At 44.3% G+C, this 16,230-nt stretch overlaps 1 protein-coding gene across 9 annotated transcripts in view; it reads left to right on the top strand.

The window, feature by feature from the left end:
• Nucleotides 1-16,230, top strand: part of HECW2 (HECT, C2 and WW domain containing E3 ubiquitin protein ligase 2) — a 258,022-nt gene that overhangs the window by 67,219 nt on the left and 174,573 nt on the right. For all 9 annotated transcript variants that reach the window (XR_010591637.1, XR_010591636.1, XM_065562027.1 and 6 more), the window contains one exon: nt 8,147-8,489. Coding sequence is in view for 7 of the 9 variants with exons in the window: in XM_065562027.1 (XP_065418099.1) it covers nt 8,198-8,489 (292 nt within the window). In the remaining 2 variants the exon portion in view is untranslated. The remainder of the gene's footprint in view (nt 1-8,146; nt 8,490-16,230) is intronic.

Genomic DNA, 16,230 nt, shown 5'->3' with positions numbered 1-16,230 from the left:
AGTGCTCAGCAGGTGGCTGTTGAGGGGTCATGTGGTGTGCACCTCTCCCGCTGCTGCCCGGCCCTCTTCTCTTTGCGCTCCGTGTGTGGCTGGGCTCGAGCTGCGGCGCGTACCCTGCTGCAACCTGCGGTCTGTCTATCGCCCCATCACTGGTACCCAGGAGTTTGAGGTATGTGTATCCCTGTCTCCAAGTGCTGGGAATGGGGCTGCACCCCCGCCCTGTCACTGCATCCATCCCCATCCCCCCCCCGTCACTGCATCCTTCCCCATCCTGCCCCCTCACAGCATCCCTCCCCATTCCATCCTCTCCTTCCCCCCACACCTACCCACCCCAGCCCTGTACCCCTTACAGAGCTCTTCCATCCATCCATCCATCCATCCTCTCCACCTCCCAGAGCCGCCACCATCCCATGTCCCTCACCCGCCCTCCCCCCCCCTGCAGCCCGGCACTCCATTCACCTCCATACACTGCTGCACTCCCATTATGTCCCTGTACACCCCAGCGCCCCACCACATCCTCATGCACTTGTAGCCTTCTGCATCCCCATCCACCCCACATACCCCCCACATCCCTTCCTCTCAACTTCGCTGGCCCCTCACCACCACCCTGCTCTTGTCCTTGGCCTTTTTCCCTCCCCATCCTCTCTCCTCCACCTCCACCCCCGACCTTTTCCCCTCCAGCCCAGCTGGGTGATTTAGGCAGCCTCTGGAAAAGTGAATGAAAGTGTCTCTGTGTAGGCAAGTGTGTGGATGCATGCCTTATATGTGTGTAAGAGACTGTGTGTCTTTGTGTAGGGAGATGTGTGTATTGCCGCATGTGTGTATATCTGTGTGAATAAAATTTGCAGCCTAACTCTTTGACTTTTATTCCTTTTGCTGGCGTGTACACAAAAAAATTGATGACATAAAATGTGAGTGCATTGATTTCATAACACGTTTTTAAAAGAGAAGGGAACTCTAAAAGAAATGTATTATTTCTTTAAAGTGAATGTTGTTGACTAGTAATTGCAGAAGAGCCGGTGGATCAGACATTTCTCCCCACCTTTGTCTAGCTACATTATAAACTCTTTGTTGTAGACTCTCTCTTCTTGTGTGTATGTCCAGCACCTACCACCCTGGAGCCCTGATCTTAGTTGGGGTCTCTAGCACTAAACAACAATTGTAATAATAAATAATGTGGAAATATCTGTTCGTGCATGCTAGATGTGTACATATGAATCTGGACAGGGCTGCATTTCTGTGGTTGTGCTCTATGGATTTGTATTTGGGCTTCAGGAGTGAGCCTTTAATGGACTCATTGCAGCTTTGATAATGTGTGGTCCTAATTCCACATTTAAAATTACAATAACTTTAGTGAACAAAAAACATGGAGCTGGTTATGAAAAATGGAACGAGGAGAGGGAAAGAATCATGAAAACCTTTGTGAAATTTCACATAAAAAAAATTACCCTTTTTTGACTATTTTGCTGCCAGCTCTACTGTTCTGTAACAAATAAAACCTGAACTTGGCATAATACATCTGTTAGGGTTACCATATTTCCACAAGCAAAAAAGAGGACACTGGGGTGGGGGGAGCCCCGCTCTAGCCACGCCCCTGCCCTGCCCCCATCCACTCCCTCCCACTTCCCACCCCCTGATTGCCCCCCTCAGAATCCCCAACCCCCCTCCCCCATCCCCTGACCAGGGCCGGCTTTAAAGAGGCCAGGAATCGGGCTGCGCTCCGGCCGGAGCTCCGGCTGGGGTCGCGGGGTTTGGGACCGGGCCGGAGGTGCTCGGCAGGGGTTGGGCCGGTGCGCTCGGCCGGAACCGGGGCTGCTGCCTTGGGGCCCGAGCCGGGCTGGGCTGGAGCTGCTGGGGCCGCTCAGCTGGGGCCGGGGCCTGAGCCGGGCCCAAGCCGCTGGGGCTAGGGCCGGAGCTGCTGGGGCCGCCGGGCGCCACTTGGCCCGGGCCGGAGGGAGCCGCTCGGCCAGGGCCGCGCCTCCCTGGAGCTCTCCTCCCCCGCCCCCCGGCCCAGCTTACCTGCTGCTGCCACCCACCTGCCCCTGCTTCTTTTCAGACTTCCCGCGAAGATCTGATTCGCGGGAAGTAGGGGAGGGGGAGAAGCAGGGAGGCGGAGCATTCAGGGGAGGGGAGGAGGGGGAAGACAGCTGCGGCGCCAGACGGCGTGGTAAGGCTGCAGGGGATGGGGGGAATAGGGAAGGGGCTTTGGCTGCCGAGCGGCGCTTGGCCGCCTGTTTTCTGTCTATAAATAGCCGACCGGGGGGAAATCCCGGACATTTTTAGATTTTTAGAAATCCCCCCCGGACGGCTATTTATAGACCGAAAAGCCAGACATGTCCGGGGAAATCCGGACATATGGTAGCCCTAACATCTGTCAAAACAAGAAATATGCCTGTTTGGGCCTTGCAGTGAAAATGAGCATGTGAGAGAGGGTGTGGGAGAGCAAGCGACAGAGGGAGGGAGGATGAAGTGGAGGGGAGGGCTCAGGAAGGGGTGGGGTGGGGCCGGGCCTCAGGGAAGAGAAGGGGCAGTGGTGGGGCAAGGCTGTTCGGTTTTCTGGAATTAGAAAGTTGGCAACCCTAACCCTCACCAGTAGCCCAACCCCCTACCCCAGGTCGGAACCCCCTCCTGCACCCCAAAGTCGTCATCCTCATCCCCACCCCAGAGCCTGCACCTCCATCTTGAACCTTCCCCCCCCCCCCGCACCCTAGCCCGGAGCCTGCTCCTGCACCCTGAACCCCTCATTTCTGGCCCCACCCCGGAGACTAGGGGAAGCCACGAGCCTCCGCGCCCCCGCACGGAGCTGTGTGTGGCCTGCAACTGCTTTTTTCTGTGGGTCAATGGCCCCTGGTAGAAAAACAGTTCCCCACTGCTGCTTTATCATACTCCTGCATAAACTATGTTTATTTTAGGAGAGTCCAGCAGTTCAAAGTGTGCCGTGATAGTGTGAGCTGGAATCTCCTCTCCTAGTGCCATTTAGCCAGCGTACTATAACAAGGCACGGTATTAGTGTTACATTATCTCCTGCTATTGGGATTCAGACCCAAACTCTCATGTAAATAACCAAAGTGAACTAACAGAAATGTTATTACTCATTGTAGAACTTATTGCAACTATAGTTTGTACATGGTACCATCAAATATATTGTAATAATTATATATTTAACATTTATATATCACTTTACATGTTTAAAGTGTTTTACAAATTATCATAACACCTCTGTAAATTAGTTATGGTAAATAATATTCTAACCTTTGGTGCAGTTTTTGAAAGTTGTGTAGTTATTAATATTTTAACAGTGCAGATAATTATTAAGGGGTAGTTTAGAATTAAATCCAGTGTCCTGATCAGAGCAGTGACTTTCTAATGTGCCGGAGGGTACTCGACCCCTGGCTTTGCCCCAGGGGTCCACCCCTACTGCACCTCCTGCCTCTTCCCACCCTGCTTCGCTCTGCCCTTGCTCCACCCCCGACCTGCCTCTTCTCATCTCGCCCCTGCTCCCAGCGTGCCCTGCCCTCACTCTTCCCTCCCCTTCCCCCCCAGCGCCTCTTGCACACCACGAAACAGCTGATCGCGGCAGCCGGGAGGTGCTGGGAGGGTGGGGGAGACGCTGATCGGGGGGTTGCCGGTGGTGCTTAGTACCCACCATCTTTTCCCTATCAGTGCTCCAGCCCCAGAAAGAGCTGTTTGAGTTGGAAAATCACCAACTGTGATAACAAAAATGAACCCTATATAAAAGCTTGATGGAAAGGGTTATGGTACAATGTTGGCACTTCACAATTTTATAATGAGACTCGCAATATCTGTTTTCTTTTCTTAAAGCCTCAACTCATGGAGGCATGTTATTATATCAGAATTTCAGCTTTCATTTAAAAAATAAAACGTATTGGCAAAAATGAGTCAGCCCCCAAAATCATGAGGTTTGCATATAAATCAAAAGATTTTAAAATAATATATTTTGGGTTCTTTTTATTTGCCTTCTGGTTTTGGGGGCTTCAGGGTGCATTTGGGTCACATTTTCAAGCTTCTCTATGCTGTCATGTGAGCTAGAAACTTGTGTTTAAAAAAAAAAAGGTGGGGTTTGAGTCTCGTGTTATCATTTGTTTCCAGAAGCTGGGGCTTTTACGTAAAATATCTGATATGAGATTAAAAAAATTAAAATAAAAAAATAAAATTGCAAGAATTGACATCACCAATAAGTTTCTAGCCCTCGTAGCTGTTGAGATGGCAATACTGATGATACCTCTAGCATTTGGTTGGAGGAGAGAGTGAATTCAGCTGCATCATATGATATCGAGGTCTGTATAGAGAATAATGTTGCTCCACTTTGAAATCTGCAATTTAATTACTAGTGAGGGGGAGGGGGGTTGGTGGTGTTTCCAGTAGATGCTTTTAGGCCAGGATACTACAAACACACGTGAAAAGTCCCATTGAACTCATGCATAAAGCTTGTTTTTACAGTTATGGTTTCTAAGCACGTTGTCTTACAACCATAGGAGGGAGTGTATAGAAACCCAGGATACTTTAAAAATCTGTCTGATTACATAAACACGTCTAAAACAACCCTGTGTAAACTCATAAAACCAGGAAAGCTTTTCAATTCATAAGACCTCAGTGGATCAGGAGAAGGTGACGTGGCGCAATGAAGCTCGTCTCACTAAACAGACCAGCAACATCTGTGATTAGCTAACCTTTATGCTGGATGCTCCAGTGGTTCAGAATGAAGCTGGTAAACGCTCACTTAGCACTCTTGTGTCTTCAGATAATTACTCTTCTGGTCTCAGAGTTACCCCATGCTCATCATTCCAGGAAAAGAAAATGCACAAGGCCAGGTCTACTCTACACACTTATTTCAGTATAACTACATCACTTGGGTGTGAAAAAATCCACACCACTGAGCGAGGTAGTTGTACTGACTTTAACCCCCCCATGTAGACAGCATTATGTCAGTGGGAGAGCTGCTCCTGCGAACATACCTACTGCCTATCGCAAAGGTGGAATTTTATTAAGCTAGCAGAAGAGCTTTCTCCCGTAGGCTTAGAGCGTCTTCACCATAAGTGCTATAGTGGTGCAGTTGCTTCGGTGCACCTGTACCGAAGCAAGTTTGTAGTGTGTAGATCTGCCCTTACTTGTAGACCATTAGGAAAAGATTTAATTTTCCTAACATTCACTAATGCATATGGATAAGAAATTATTTTACCTTATTGATGTCAGAGGCAGAGTACACATGTACATTTCAGTGAAATCTGTTGATTCATGTAATTAACAATAAAATCTTTGAGTAAGGCATAAACAAAGGTCACATAGTTATTAAATATCTTTTTTTCTCTTACCCCTTTTGATACTGAGTGCAATAAAATGCATGATGTCTAGATTTTTCTTTTACACTTTCACTTTTTTTTTTTTAAATTTTACTCTTTGCTACTCCAGCCACTTTTCCCAAAGTTGAGGAAGATTTGAAAAAGCTATGAACAGCAAAAAGAAATGGTAATTCTGCCACTCTGAAACTTTTTCAAAGTTGAGAAAGTTTTGAAAATTCAAGTGGCCAAAGGAAAAAATAAAAAAATCAGTGGGGGTGGGGGGAAGGAATGCATTCTGTGGATGAAAGGAAAAGTTTTAATAAGAGTCCAGAAACCTTTGTGAAAAAGACTGGACCTCTAGCTGTGGTGTTGTTTTTTGCTTAATAATTACATCTTTGACTACTAGAGATAGTTTCTGTTTAATAATGCAGCTGTAAGACACTTGACTGAGGGCTAACATACTGTGGGACTAATCATAATTATAATACTATGGAAGATGGCCAACAATCATAATCCATTTCCAGTGAGCTTTACCTCATTTTAAATTAAAAACTTGCTGGAAACAGGGAAAATCACAGCAGGTGACATTCAGCACTACCAGGAAATGTTTGGGTTATTTTAAGGAAACAAAAATACCTCTAAGGCTAGAGGTACGAAACCAGGACGAAAGCTCAAGAATAATACACAGGTATCTGTAAACTTGCTCAAAATATCTATATTTAAAATTAATAATGAGATCTGTTCTATTCTGCCTGCAGCAGACGTCCTTCAAAGAGGACACAATTGTGATACAATTGACCTTGTCTATGGTTAACTTGTAAAATGGTCAGATACCTTGCCATAGTGGCTGTGATTGTTTAAAGAGTGTGATAAATTCACACCACAATCTGTGCACGGTAGACTATGTAGTTGTCTGGGCTTTAAAAAAATAAGGACCGCAAAATTTAATTCACTGCCTTATGGAAGTGCAGCACCTTTTAGACCACTTTACGTTAATTCTTAATTGTTTGGCTGATAATCCTTTTTGTTAGCATACATTCAGTTTTCTTCTAATGGAATAAATTGTTTTCACTGCAAAACTGTCTTTCCCCAGTGGAAAGAAACTTATTTATTGCTAGTATCCACTATGAAAATAGTCCTTGCTTGGTCGAAATTATTCATTCTGTTGCATTTTTATTACATTACTTTGAACATTTTAAGCTAACGGATATCCACGGGCCATGTTTGCAGATCATGGATTGGATGCAGCTACAAATTTTATATCTGCACAGGGGCTCTAGCTATATGTATCATTTGCATTGATAAATCACTTGCTTATACAAACCCCTTTTACCCAGGTAAATGCAGTGTGCTTCATTCCATTCTGAAAAACAAAGTTCTAGTTGGTTGGTTGGTTGTTCAGTGCCAATATGTTGTTTTGATATTGTACAAAATGGAAGTAGTATGTTATGTGGAGAGATTTGAAAGTGAAGAGGGAGACTGTCTATGGAGAGAGAGCCAGACATGAGAAGAAGCTCATGGAACTAGGCAGCCCTGTCTTTGCTTGCTAGCTATTCATTTACCAGGCAGTTTTTAACAGACATGACCTGATGTAAACTTACAGAAATTACAAATTCTTACAACTATCAAATGCGTCTTCAAATCTTGGGTTTCGGGTAATGTAAGATGCTGCAAAGAATATACCTTGGCTTTGTTTAACCCAAACACCATTCAGAGTATGTTAGAGGTCAGTCCCAGGAGATAGATCTATATAGTATCTTCTGGTGATGATTACAGCCTACTTGCAGTTCCTTTCACTCCAAGGGTTAAGGGGAAACAGTCTCTGACTGAAGCTGAAGTAACCTGTCTCTTACTTGCAAAATATTGCGTAGCTGAGTTCTTGAAATTGTGCAGATTTTTTTTATATTAACTGGGTTAATACCATGTTGGACATCTCCTTTCTGGAGAAGACCTCCTTCTGTTATCTATTCCAGATCAGATGGGAACCATTGAATTCATGAGGTGTCTATTCTTAGACCTGGTCAAAAGGGGAAAAAAAAGTTAATTGGGCAGGTATAGTGACATGGGCTAATTGAACCTCAGCCCTTACCTCTAGAATACCTCCCTCAAGGAATTGGCATATTTGTGCATGATCGAGAGAAATCTTTGAACCCATAGTTTTCCCTCTTAAATTCTTCTATACTTTTAAAAATTCTTTTTATCATAAAATAACTTTGTTGTATTACTTCACTATGGTGCTACGTGCTTGCTAAAGCTATATACAAATCCTATCTAATGTCTGTATTACTATGGAGCTGTATTACTTTTTTGACTCCTTAATTAAAAAAACTTTAAAATACTACTAGAAACTACTTATTCTAAATAAAGATATACTGTTGTAATTGCTTAGCTAAAAGAGGACTTTGTTGTCTCCATGTACTCTGAGCCTGTGTCAGACTTAATCCACTTATTTATCAGGGCTAGTACTAAATCTCCATTGCCGGATCAAGATTTTTTTTGGGGGGGGAGGGGGGAGGTTCTGCTTTTTTCTAGTCTGGGCACAGTAGCTCCTGGTTTGTTTCTTGGTTTACAAATTTTAATACAAGATGTATGTTAGATTTTGAATGCCAGCAAGACTGCCACAAGTAGTTCATGAAATGTGCCTCAGTTCCAGTGTATTAAATAGTGTCTTTAGATGGCTGTAGTAGTAGATTAATGAACGATGAGCTTTATTTCGTCCATATGAGACTACTGAAGGGTCAATCCCAGATAAAGAAACCTTTAAACTAAGTTGTCTCTATGTGGAGCTTGATCCAATATCCTATCCTTCAGCTCTAACGCTTCATGCCTCTCTTTGTTCTTTGCAGATCCCTACGTGAGAAGTTTTTTTATGTAGACCGACAAGAGAGAGAGACACAATGGCAAATTCAGCCAGAGAACATCTGCTTTTTGTGCGACGACGTAATCCTCAGCTACGGTATACTCTGAGCCCAGAGAACCTGCAGAGCCTGACATCTCAGGGCACCATACCTGAGAACATGAACTTGCAGCGTGCCAACAGTGACACTGATCTAGTGACCTCTGACAGCCGCTCTAGTCTGACAGCGAGTATGTATGAATACACCCTGGGGCAATCTCAGAACCTCATTATTTTCTGGGATATTAAAGAAGAAGTTGACCCAACAGACTGGATAGGACTTTATCATATAGGTGAGTCAGAACCATTTCTTAATTTTCTGTGGTTTTTGGTCCTTTGCCACCTCTTCTCGTCTTTCATTATGTCCAGTGGTGCACATAAAGATAAAATTTGCACAAAATTACTCTAAAGCTTTCTCTTTCCCTCTTGGTTCAATGAAGTGTGAAAATGTGTAGTCAGTTAATGTAGATCTTGGATTCCATACTTACCACCTAGATGGTGGAATGCTGCCTTCTTAGACAACAGAGGCTGTATGCACACACAGACTTCCTATTTCTGTCTTTAATTACTGTTGGCTGGTGGCTGCATAACTGACTTGGAAATTTAGGGGGTGGGTTTACATATTCCAAAAGAGATGCACAATCAACAGAGCTGTTAGCGGTGCCACTCCCCCATAAACTCAAAAGAGATGCAGAGGAGTCACTTCTTTATCTCACTCAAAGAATTTAAGATATAGTGTCCCATTAGCGTGGTGATCCTTTCTGAAACTGTGACAAATTAATGGTAACTTGATGTTTACAAAATACCTATTGTGTGCCAAATGCTTCTACCTTCAGGCCTAATATCTAGCACTTCCCCCCCCCCCCACTTTAATGTTTATAATAGGGTTACCATACATCCGGATTTTCCTGGACATGTTCGGCTTTTTGGGCCTCAAATCCCCGTCTGGGGGAAAATCCCAAAAAGCCAAACATGTCCGGGAAAATAGGGAGGGGCCGGCGCCGCTGGGCCGGGGGCTGGGCCGGGCCTGGTGGTGCAGGGCCGGAGGTGCGGGGCCGGCAGTGCTGGGCCGGGGGCCAGGGCCGGGCTGGGGGCTGGCCCGGGGCCGGCACCCCAGGAGCCGAGTCAGGCTGGAGACGCTGGGGCCGGGGCCGGCCGCCGGAGGGAGCCACTCGATTGGGGGGGCCAGACTGGGCTGCGCCTCCTCACCCGCCCCCCCAGCTTACCTGCTGCCTGCTTCAGGCTTCCCGCGAATCAAATGTTCGTGGGAAGCAGGGGAGGGGGCGGAGTTGGTGCGGGGACTTTGGGGAAGGGGTGGAGTTGGGGCGGGGCATGGGCGGGGCTGGGGGCGGGGCCGGGGCCCCGTGGAGTGTCCTCTTTTTGGACACTCAAAATATGGTAACCCTAGTTTATAAGTAGGCAGTCATGACTTTTTCCGGGATCCTCTTTATGGTTTTACAAGAAAAGGTTTTCTTAGACTTGTAAACAGTAATTTATTATTTCTGGCCAGGTGGGTTTTCAGCATTTGTGAAAATGTATTTTGTATAAATTCTTGAAGCTGACTGTTGCACACTAAAATGTAAAGAATTACATCTGTATAAACAATAACTCTTATTCATGAAAGGCATATCCTTCAGAACCCCCCCAAAATAAATAAATCACTACTCCCCCCATGTTCCTCCCCTTTTCTTTTTTTTTTTTTAATAGTACTCAGCCAGGGAGGGAAATTCAGTGTAGACAAGGGTCTAGCTGCTGGATCCCATATTGCCACCATTTTAGTTAAATCCCAAATCAAATAAAGAGAAAACATGTCTGACAACTGGAACCTTGTCCATCTTAGAACTAACACCAGTTCATCTTACTCAATATCCTCACCAATGAAATGTTATTTAAATAAAGATCTCATCTTGCATTCATTGAAGTCGGTATGTTTTCCTATTGGATTCAGTGGCAGCAGTATCAAGCCCTAAACTATTCCATCCTCCTGTCCAATTATTCAGCTATCTCCCAAAATGGTCAAAGAGCAATTTCAGTGTGGCTCCAGAATAAAGAACTTTTCTGCTGTGTGTCTACTGAGCCTCCCAAAGTGCAAAACAAAGGCACAGACTGACTCTAGCCTCTGCTGAGAGGGCAAACAAACTCAGATTGCCTCCTCTGAATTCAAAATCCCAGCATGTTACAGTGTAGTGGAATAGTGTATAATATCCATCATGGATTTCTTATCTGCTTGTGTTAAAAGTGAGAGGAGGTCCAGCTACTCAGTTTTTTTTTTTTTTTTAACTGTTCTCCTTTCTGGCACTTTAAATCTTTCAGCATTGGATGCAGCTCCTTACTGAGGTCAAAGAGTGTTTTGCTATTATTGATTAAAATAGGAGCAGGATCTTAGCAGAATCTTTCCTTTAAAACTTGTTTTTATTTTGTGTTATGGAGTCACTGTTCTTACTCCTTAAATAGATAAGGCTGTAACTTGCTTTACATTCGAACTCTGGTTATGCATCTATTTGAACCTGAAAAAAATCCCTTTGACTTGAAATTTGGCACGTGTGTTTCCTATTCATTGCAGAATATTTTTAGGGGGAGAGGGAAGGTTTGAGGTGGTTTGGATAAACCGTGAGACTTTAAAAAAAATGTAATTTAAAAAAAATAAACAATAATTCCAATAGCATGAGCTCTAATAGAAAGCTCTAATTTGTTTGTCATGAGGCCTAGCTGAAAGTGGGACTGTTTTTCAGATGGTAGGGTGCAGGAATTAGTACCTATAGATTTTTAAACTTCACAATGCTTCATTAAGTTCCAGTGGACTGTAGTGCTCACAAAAGGTCCACAAAAAAAACCTTCATCAGCTGAACAGCTTCAGCTTTGAGAGATTAAAGAGCTGGATAGCGCTCTTATGACTTTCCATTGACTCCAACAGGAGCTGAATCAGGCCTCAAATCACCACCAGTGGAGTATTAATTGTGGGTATTATGATGGCTCTACATCACATTTGTAATTAAGCAAAATGGACTCCATGCTGTGGGAAATATACTAATCGTCTGTTAGTCTTCATCATCAGTGTGTTAAGATTTCTTTGCGGGGAGGAGGGTTGGGAAAACCCCCAGGAAATCTTCCGTTAGTGTCATAAATTCATAGATTCTAAGGCCAGGAGCGACCACTGTGATCATCTGGTTGGACCTCCTGTGTAGCACAGACCTTGGAACTTCCTCAAAATAATTCCCAGAGCAGCAGATCTTTTAGAAAAACATCCAATCTTGATCTAATAATTGCCAGTGATGGAGAATCCACAGTAACCCTTGGTAAATTTTTCCAGTGGTTGATTACCCTCATGGTCAAAAATTTACACCTTATTTCCAGTCTAACTTCAACTTCCAGCCATTGGATCGTGTTCTACCTTTCTCTGGTAGATTGAAGAGCCCATTATTAAATATTTGTTCATTATATTGGTATTTATAGTTTTCTCATAAATGTTTTAAAATTTCTTTGTGTGTGGGGAAAGAAAATTCACAATGTCACTTAAGGTAAACAGATGTCAATTAACTAAAACAACAGTAGTAGAATTTTGAACTCTTGTAATATTGAAAGCCTGGAAATTCAGAGTTAAGGCTATAATTACAGTAACTCCTCACTTAATGTTGTAGTTATGTTCCTGAAAAATGCAACTTTAAGTGAAACGATGTTAAACGGATCCAATTTTCCCATAAGATTTAATGTAAATGCGCGGGGTTAGATTCCAAGGACATTTTTGGGGGGCAGACAAAAGGCATTATATACTGTTCTGTACTGTGGTGGGGAGGTGCCCCTGGCTAACCCCACACAGGCACAGCCCGCTGCAGACAATGAGGCAGGCAAGGACGCTAGGAAGCACCTTACGCAGCAGCGGCTTCCCCCCAGAAGAACAGGTACTGACTTTGGTGGGGGATGCTCCAGGCCTTCCTCTCCTGTCCCCTCTCCACTCCACCTCCTCCCCGGAGCACACCGCATCCCCGCTCCTCCCCCTTCCTCCCCGGGCTTCCCTGCTGCAAACAGCTGTTGGGCAGCACTTAGGACTTTCTGGGGGGGAGGAGCGGAGACGTGGCGCTTCCCCACGCCTCCCCCTCCCACCAGTGGTGGATTTAGAGTTAGTGGGGCCCTGTGCTCAGCTTCATTTTTGGGGCCACCTATAGGGGGAGCATCTCTCATCTTCCTCCCCCCCCCCTTCCCTGTTTTTCATTCTTTTTTTTTCTCCATTCTCCTCCTGGGGCTCAGAGCTGGGGGTGCAGTGTCTGGGAGGGAGTTAGGGTGCGGGAGGGTGCTCAGGGTAGGGTGTGGGTTCTAGGAGGGAGTTAGGGTGTGGGAGGGTGCTTAGAGTGGGGGTGCGGAATGAGGCTCAGGGCTGGAGCAGGCAGGAGGTGCAGAGCACTTACTTGTTTGGTGCAGGGGGTGTGCAGGTGGCTCTGTGCAGCGCGGCACCGCCCCATGGTTGCGATTCTGGGAGCTGCGATTCTGGGAGCTGCCCCCCCCCCGGCAGGCAGGCAGGGCCACCCAGAACGCAGGGGCTTTAGGGGCTTCAGGGCCCTGGGCTATGGGTGCCCTGGAGCCCTGGCCTGCAGCTCTAAAGCCCCTTTCGGAATGCGGCCCTGCGAGCATGGGCTGGAGGACTCAGGAGGAGCAGGGGGAGCCGCGCAGCCAGCGGCGGGAGAGAAGCAACGCTTTCCCCTCCCTCCCTCCCAGAAAGTCCTAAGCACTGCCAAACAGCTGTTTGACAGTGGGGGAAGCGCTGGGAGGGCGAGAGGAAGGAAGGGAGGGGGTGGAGGCGGAGAAGAGGAACTTGTACAATGCTCCCTTGTAAAGTCAGCCAAACGACGTTATAAGGGAGCATTGCACAACTTTAAATGAGCATGTTCCCTAATAGAGCAGCGACGTAACTTCGAAACAACGTTAAACGGGAGGACGTTAAGTGAGGAGTTACTGTACACAGACATTTGAAAGTCAGAATACCCATTGCCAAGGCTCTACAAACAACCTTGAGGCTGACCCTGACCTTCCCCACGCCACTTATTTTAGGATGCAGTTGTTGATTGATCTCAGGACATTACAAAGATGTGGTATATAAGTAATCCCATTACCTTCAGTTTTTTACATCCTTAACTACAAGGCATCCTCAACTCCCAGGTACTTATTTAGAAGCTGAGGTCATTCAGCACTTTACACAATACATGTCTCTCTCTGTGTGTAATTATACATACATATAAAGCCCTAATTCCATTTGCAGTGCAAGGATTATAAATACTTAATTGGGTTTAGCCAGCCTGTTTTTTATTTTTAAATAGTCTGTTTTATGCAGTCATTCTCCTTTGGCACTTCCTCTGTAATTGACATACGTGTTAGTGAATTGCACATAAGCTAAGAAAGCTTTCTGGTTCTTTGCCAGCATAATGTAGTAGCTGTATTTACCACTTTCCCCTCCCCCAAGCACAGCACAATCTCTGAAGGAAATACCAGTAGACAAAGGAAAATATTTATCTCTTAGCTTAAAACAAAACACAACCCTGTTCTTTTCCCATTAACATTGATTATGAAATTAAATGGGCTCATGAAAGAAAAAAATTTATTATTCCTGAAAAAGAAATGATTATTCATTCCATAAATTAACACAGTGAGAAAACAGGAGCATTCTGAAAATAAGCATCATTCTGGCTCAGACTTTATAGAGAGGTCTGTCAAAGAGTAAATTAGAGCGGAACTTTGCTGCATTAGAGTGTTTTTAGAGAGAAATTTTAAGATAAGATTTTTCTCTTTTTCCTTTGTCTTTCTGGAGACATCTGATATAGTTCAGAGAACCTGGTGCATTATAATGTGCTGCTTTATTGCTCTCAGTCTCTCAGAGATGTGAAAGAAATGGTTTAAAAAAATCCCAGGTAGACCTTTACTGTACATTAAAATTTTATAGAATGCCTTCCTAGTAACAGAGGGAAACTGACAGAGAGAGACTTTCTTCTTTGTTCCTGTGTGAATTCAGTTAATTCTCTCACTAGTTTTCAGTCAGCAGTGAACAGTTATATAAATGCTTATTAGTCTGAGCTTTACTGAATGGCTAAAGTTAGTGGTGTACTAGGAATTCTTGCCAAAGTTATTTTATTTGTGTCATTAGGCGACATAATGTGAATCAACACTAGAATTCACCTGCATTAAGTATTGATGAGCATGAACCAGCCTGTTGCTTGTACTATTGCTAGTAATCAGAATTTCTGTATGTAGTATTAGATAGCATGTGTGGTTTTGATTTAAAATAATATATAACTAGTTTTTACTGCCTTAAAAAAAGTTGTTTAGCTGCATAGCTGTTTTCAATTATTTCTTTGTATGTATGTTTAATGCCTGATTTCAGGTACTCGTGTGAGTTTGGCTATTTTTGTCCCTGGTACTATATGTATAACTTCCTGAGATTTTAGTTGAGATGAAAATAAAATAGATTAATACTTTGTAGAGTAACTGGTTTATAATGAGGGTCTTTCTCGTTATTGGTATGTTCCTGGCAAATGATGGGGGCACGAGGAAAATTGCAGGTAAGTGTCATTGCTGCTGTTTGCAGAATATGTTTGTTTCTAAGTTATTCTGTCTTGTGCTATCTAAATTTCATCAGTGATGAACTAGAGATTCAATAGCAGCATACCTGATCTGCAAATTATCATGTTCCTAAAGTTCTGACACTATAGACTTCTAATTCAGAGAAGAATTGCAGTGTATGCAGAGTATTGGGGGAGGGATAGCTCAGTGGTTTGAGCATTGGCCTGCTAAACCCAAGGTTGTGAGCTCCATCCTTGAGGGGGCCACTTGGGGATCTGGAGCAAAATCAGTACTTGGTCCTGCTAGTGAAGGCAGGGGGCTGGACTCAGTGACCTTTCAGGGTCCCTTCTAGTTCTCAGATGGGATATCTCCAATTATTATTATTATTATAAATCTGTAGAAAAGTGAGGAGATGGTCAAGTGTATTATACGTTTGGGACTGCAGGAGATGGAAAAGTGCACTTCCAGAAGTGCTAACTCATCTTCAGTTAATCTAAACCATTTCTATTAATTGTTTGATATTGATTGGTATGGAATAATCCTTGCATACCTGATCCTTTTTTGAGTTTGACTTTTCTGTTAGGACTTGCCTAGAGTTGGGTTCTTTTAGTTGGTTGGTAGCCATTTTAAGATCCTAATTTGAAAACGATAGTGCTTGGTGGCAGCCAGAAAAGAGAATTGGTCTCTATAGCAGTGGTATTGTACCTGTGTTTAATTCTGCACTGCACTGCCATTCCTTCACTCTGCCCCACACCTTGAAAAGAAGGAATAAGCAATTTTTCTGCACATAAAACAGTTTCACTCAGAACTAAATGGGTTCTTCCTCCTCTTTTTCCCCAAACTGACACAATTGTGCTACTTAGTGACCATATTTTGGGGTGCTGTGCTCCCTTACATTTGTAACAACTTTCCTTCAGTTGACAAAATAGGATGAAATTTAATAGTGAGAAGTGTAAGGTTATGCATTTAGGGATGACTAACAAGAATTTTAGTTATAAGCTGGGGACGCATCAGTTGGAAATAACGGAAGAGGAGAAGGACCTCGGAGTCCTGGTTGATCACAGGATGACTATGAGTCGGCAATGTGACGTGGCCGTGAAAAAAGCTAATGCGGTCTTGGGATGCATTAGGTGAGGTATTTCTAGTAGGGATAAGGAGGTGCTGGTTCCGTTATACAAGGCACTGGTGAGACCTCATTTGGAGTACTGTGTGCAGTTCTGGTCTCCCATGTTTAAAAAGGATGAAATCAAACTGGAACGGGTACAAAGAAGGGCCACTAGGATGATCCGAGGAATGGAAAATCTGTCGTATGAAAGGAGACTCGAGGAGCTTGGTTTGTTTTACCTTAACCAAAAGAAGGCTGAGGGGGGATGTGATTGCTCTCTTTAAATATATCAGAGGGATAAATACCAGGGAGAGAGAGGAATTATTTCAGCTCAGTACTAATGTGGACACGAGAACAAATGGATATAAACTGCCGTCGGGAAG

This window comes from Chrysemys picta, chromosome 11, assembly GCF_011386835.1.
Source record: "Chrysemys picta bellii isolate R12L10 chromosome 11, ASM1138683v2, whole genome shotgun sequence".
Classification (NCBI taxonomy): domain Eukaryota; kingdom Metazoa; phylum Chordata; order Testudines; family Emydidae; genus Chrysemys; species Chrysemys picta.
The sequence above is the reverse complement of the archived record's forward strand: the minus strand, read 5'-3'. Positions and strand labels throughout refer to the sequence as shown.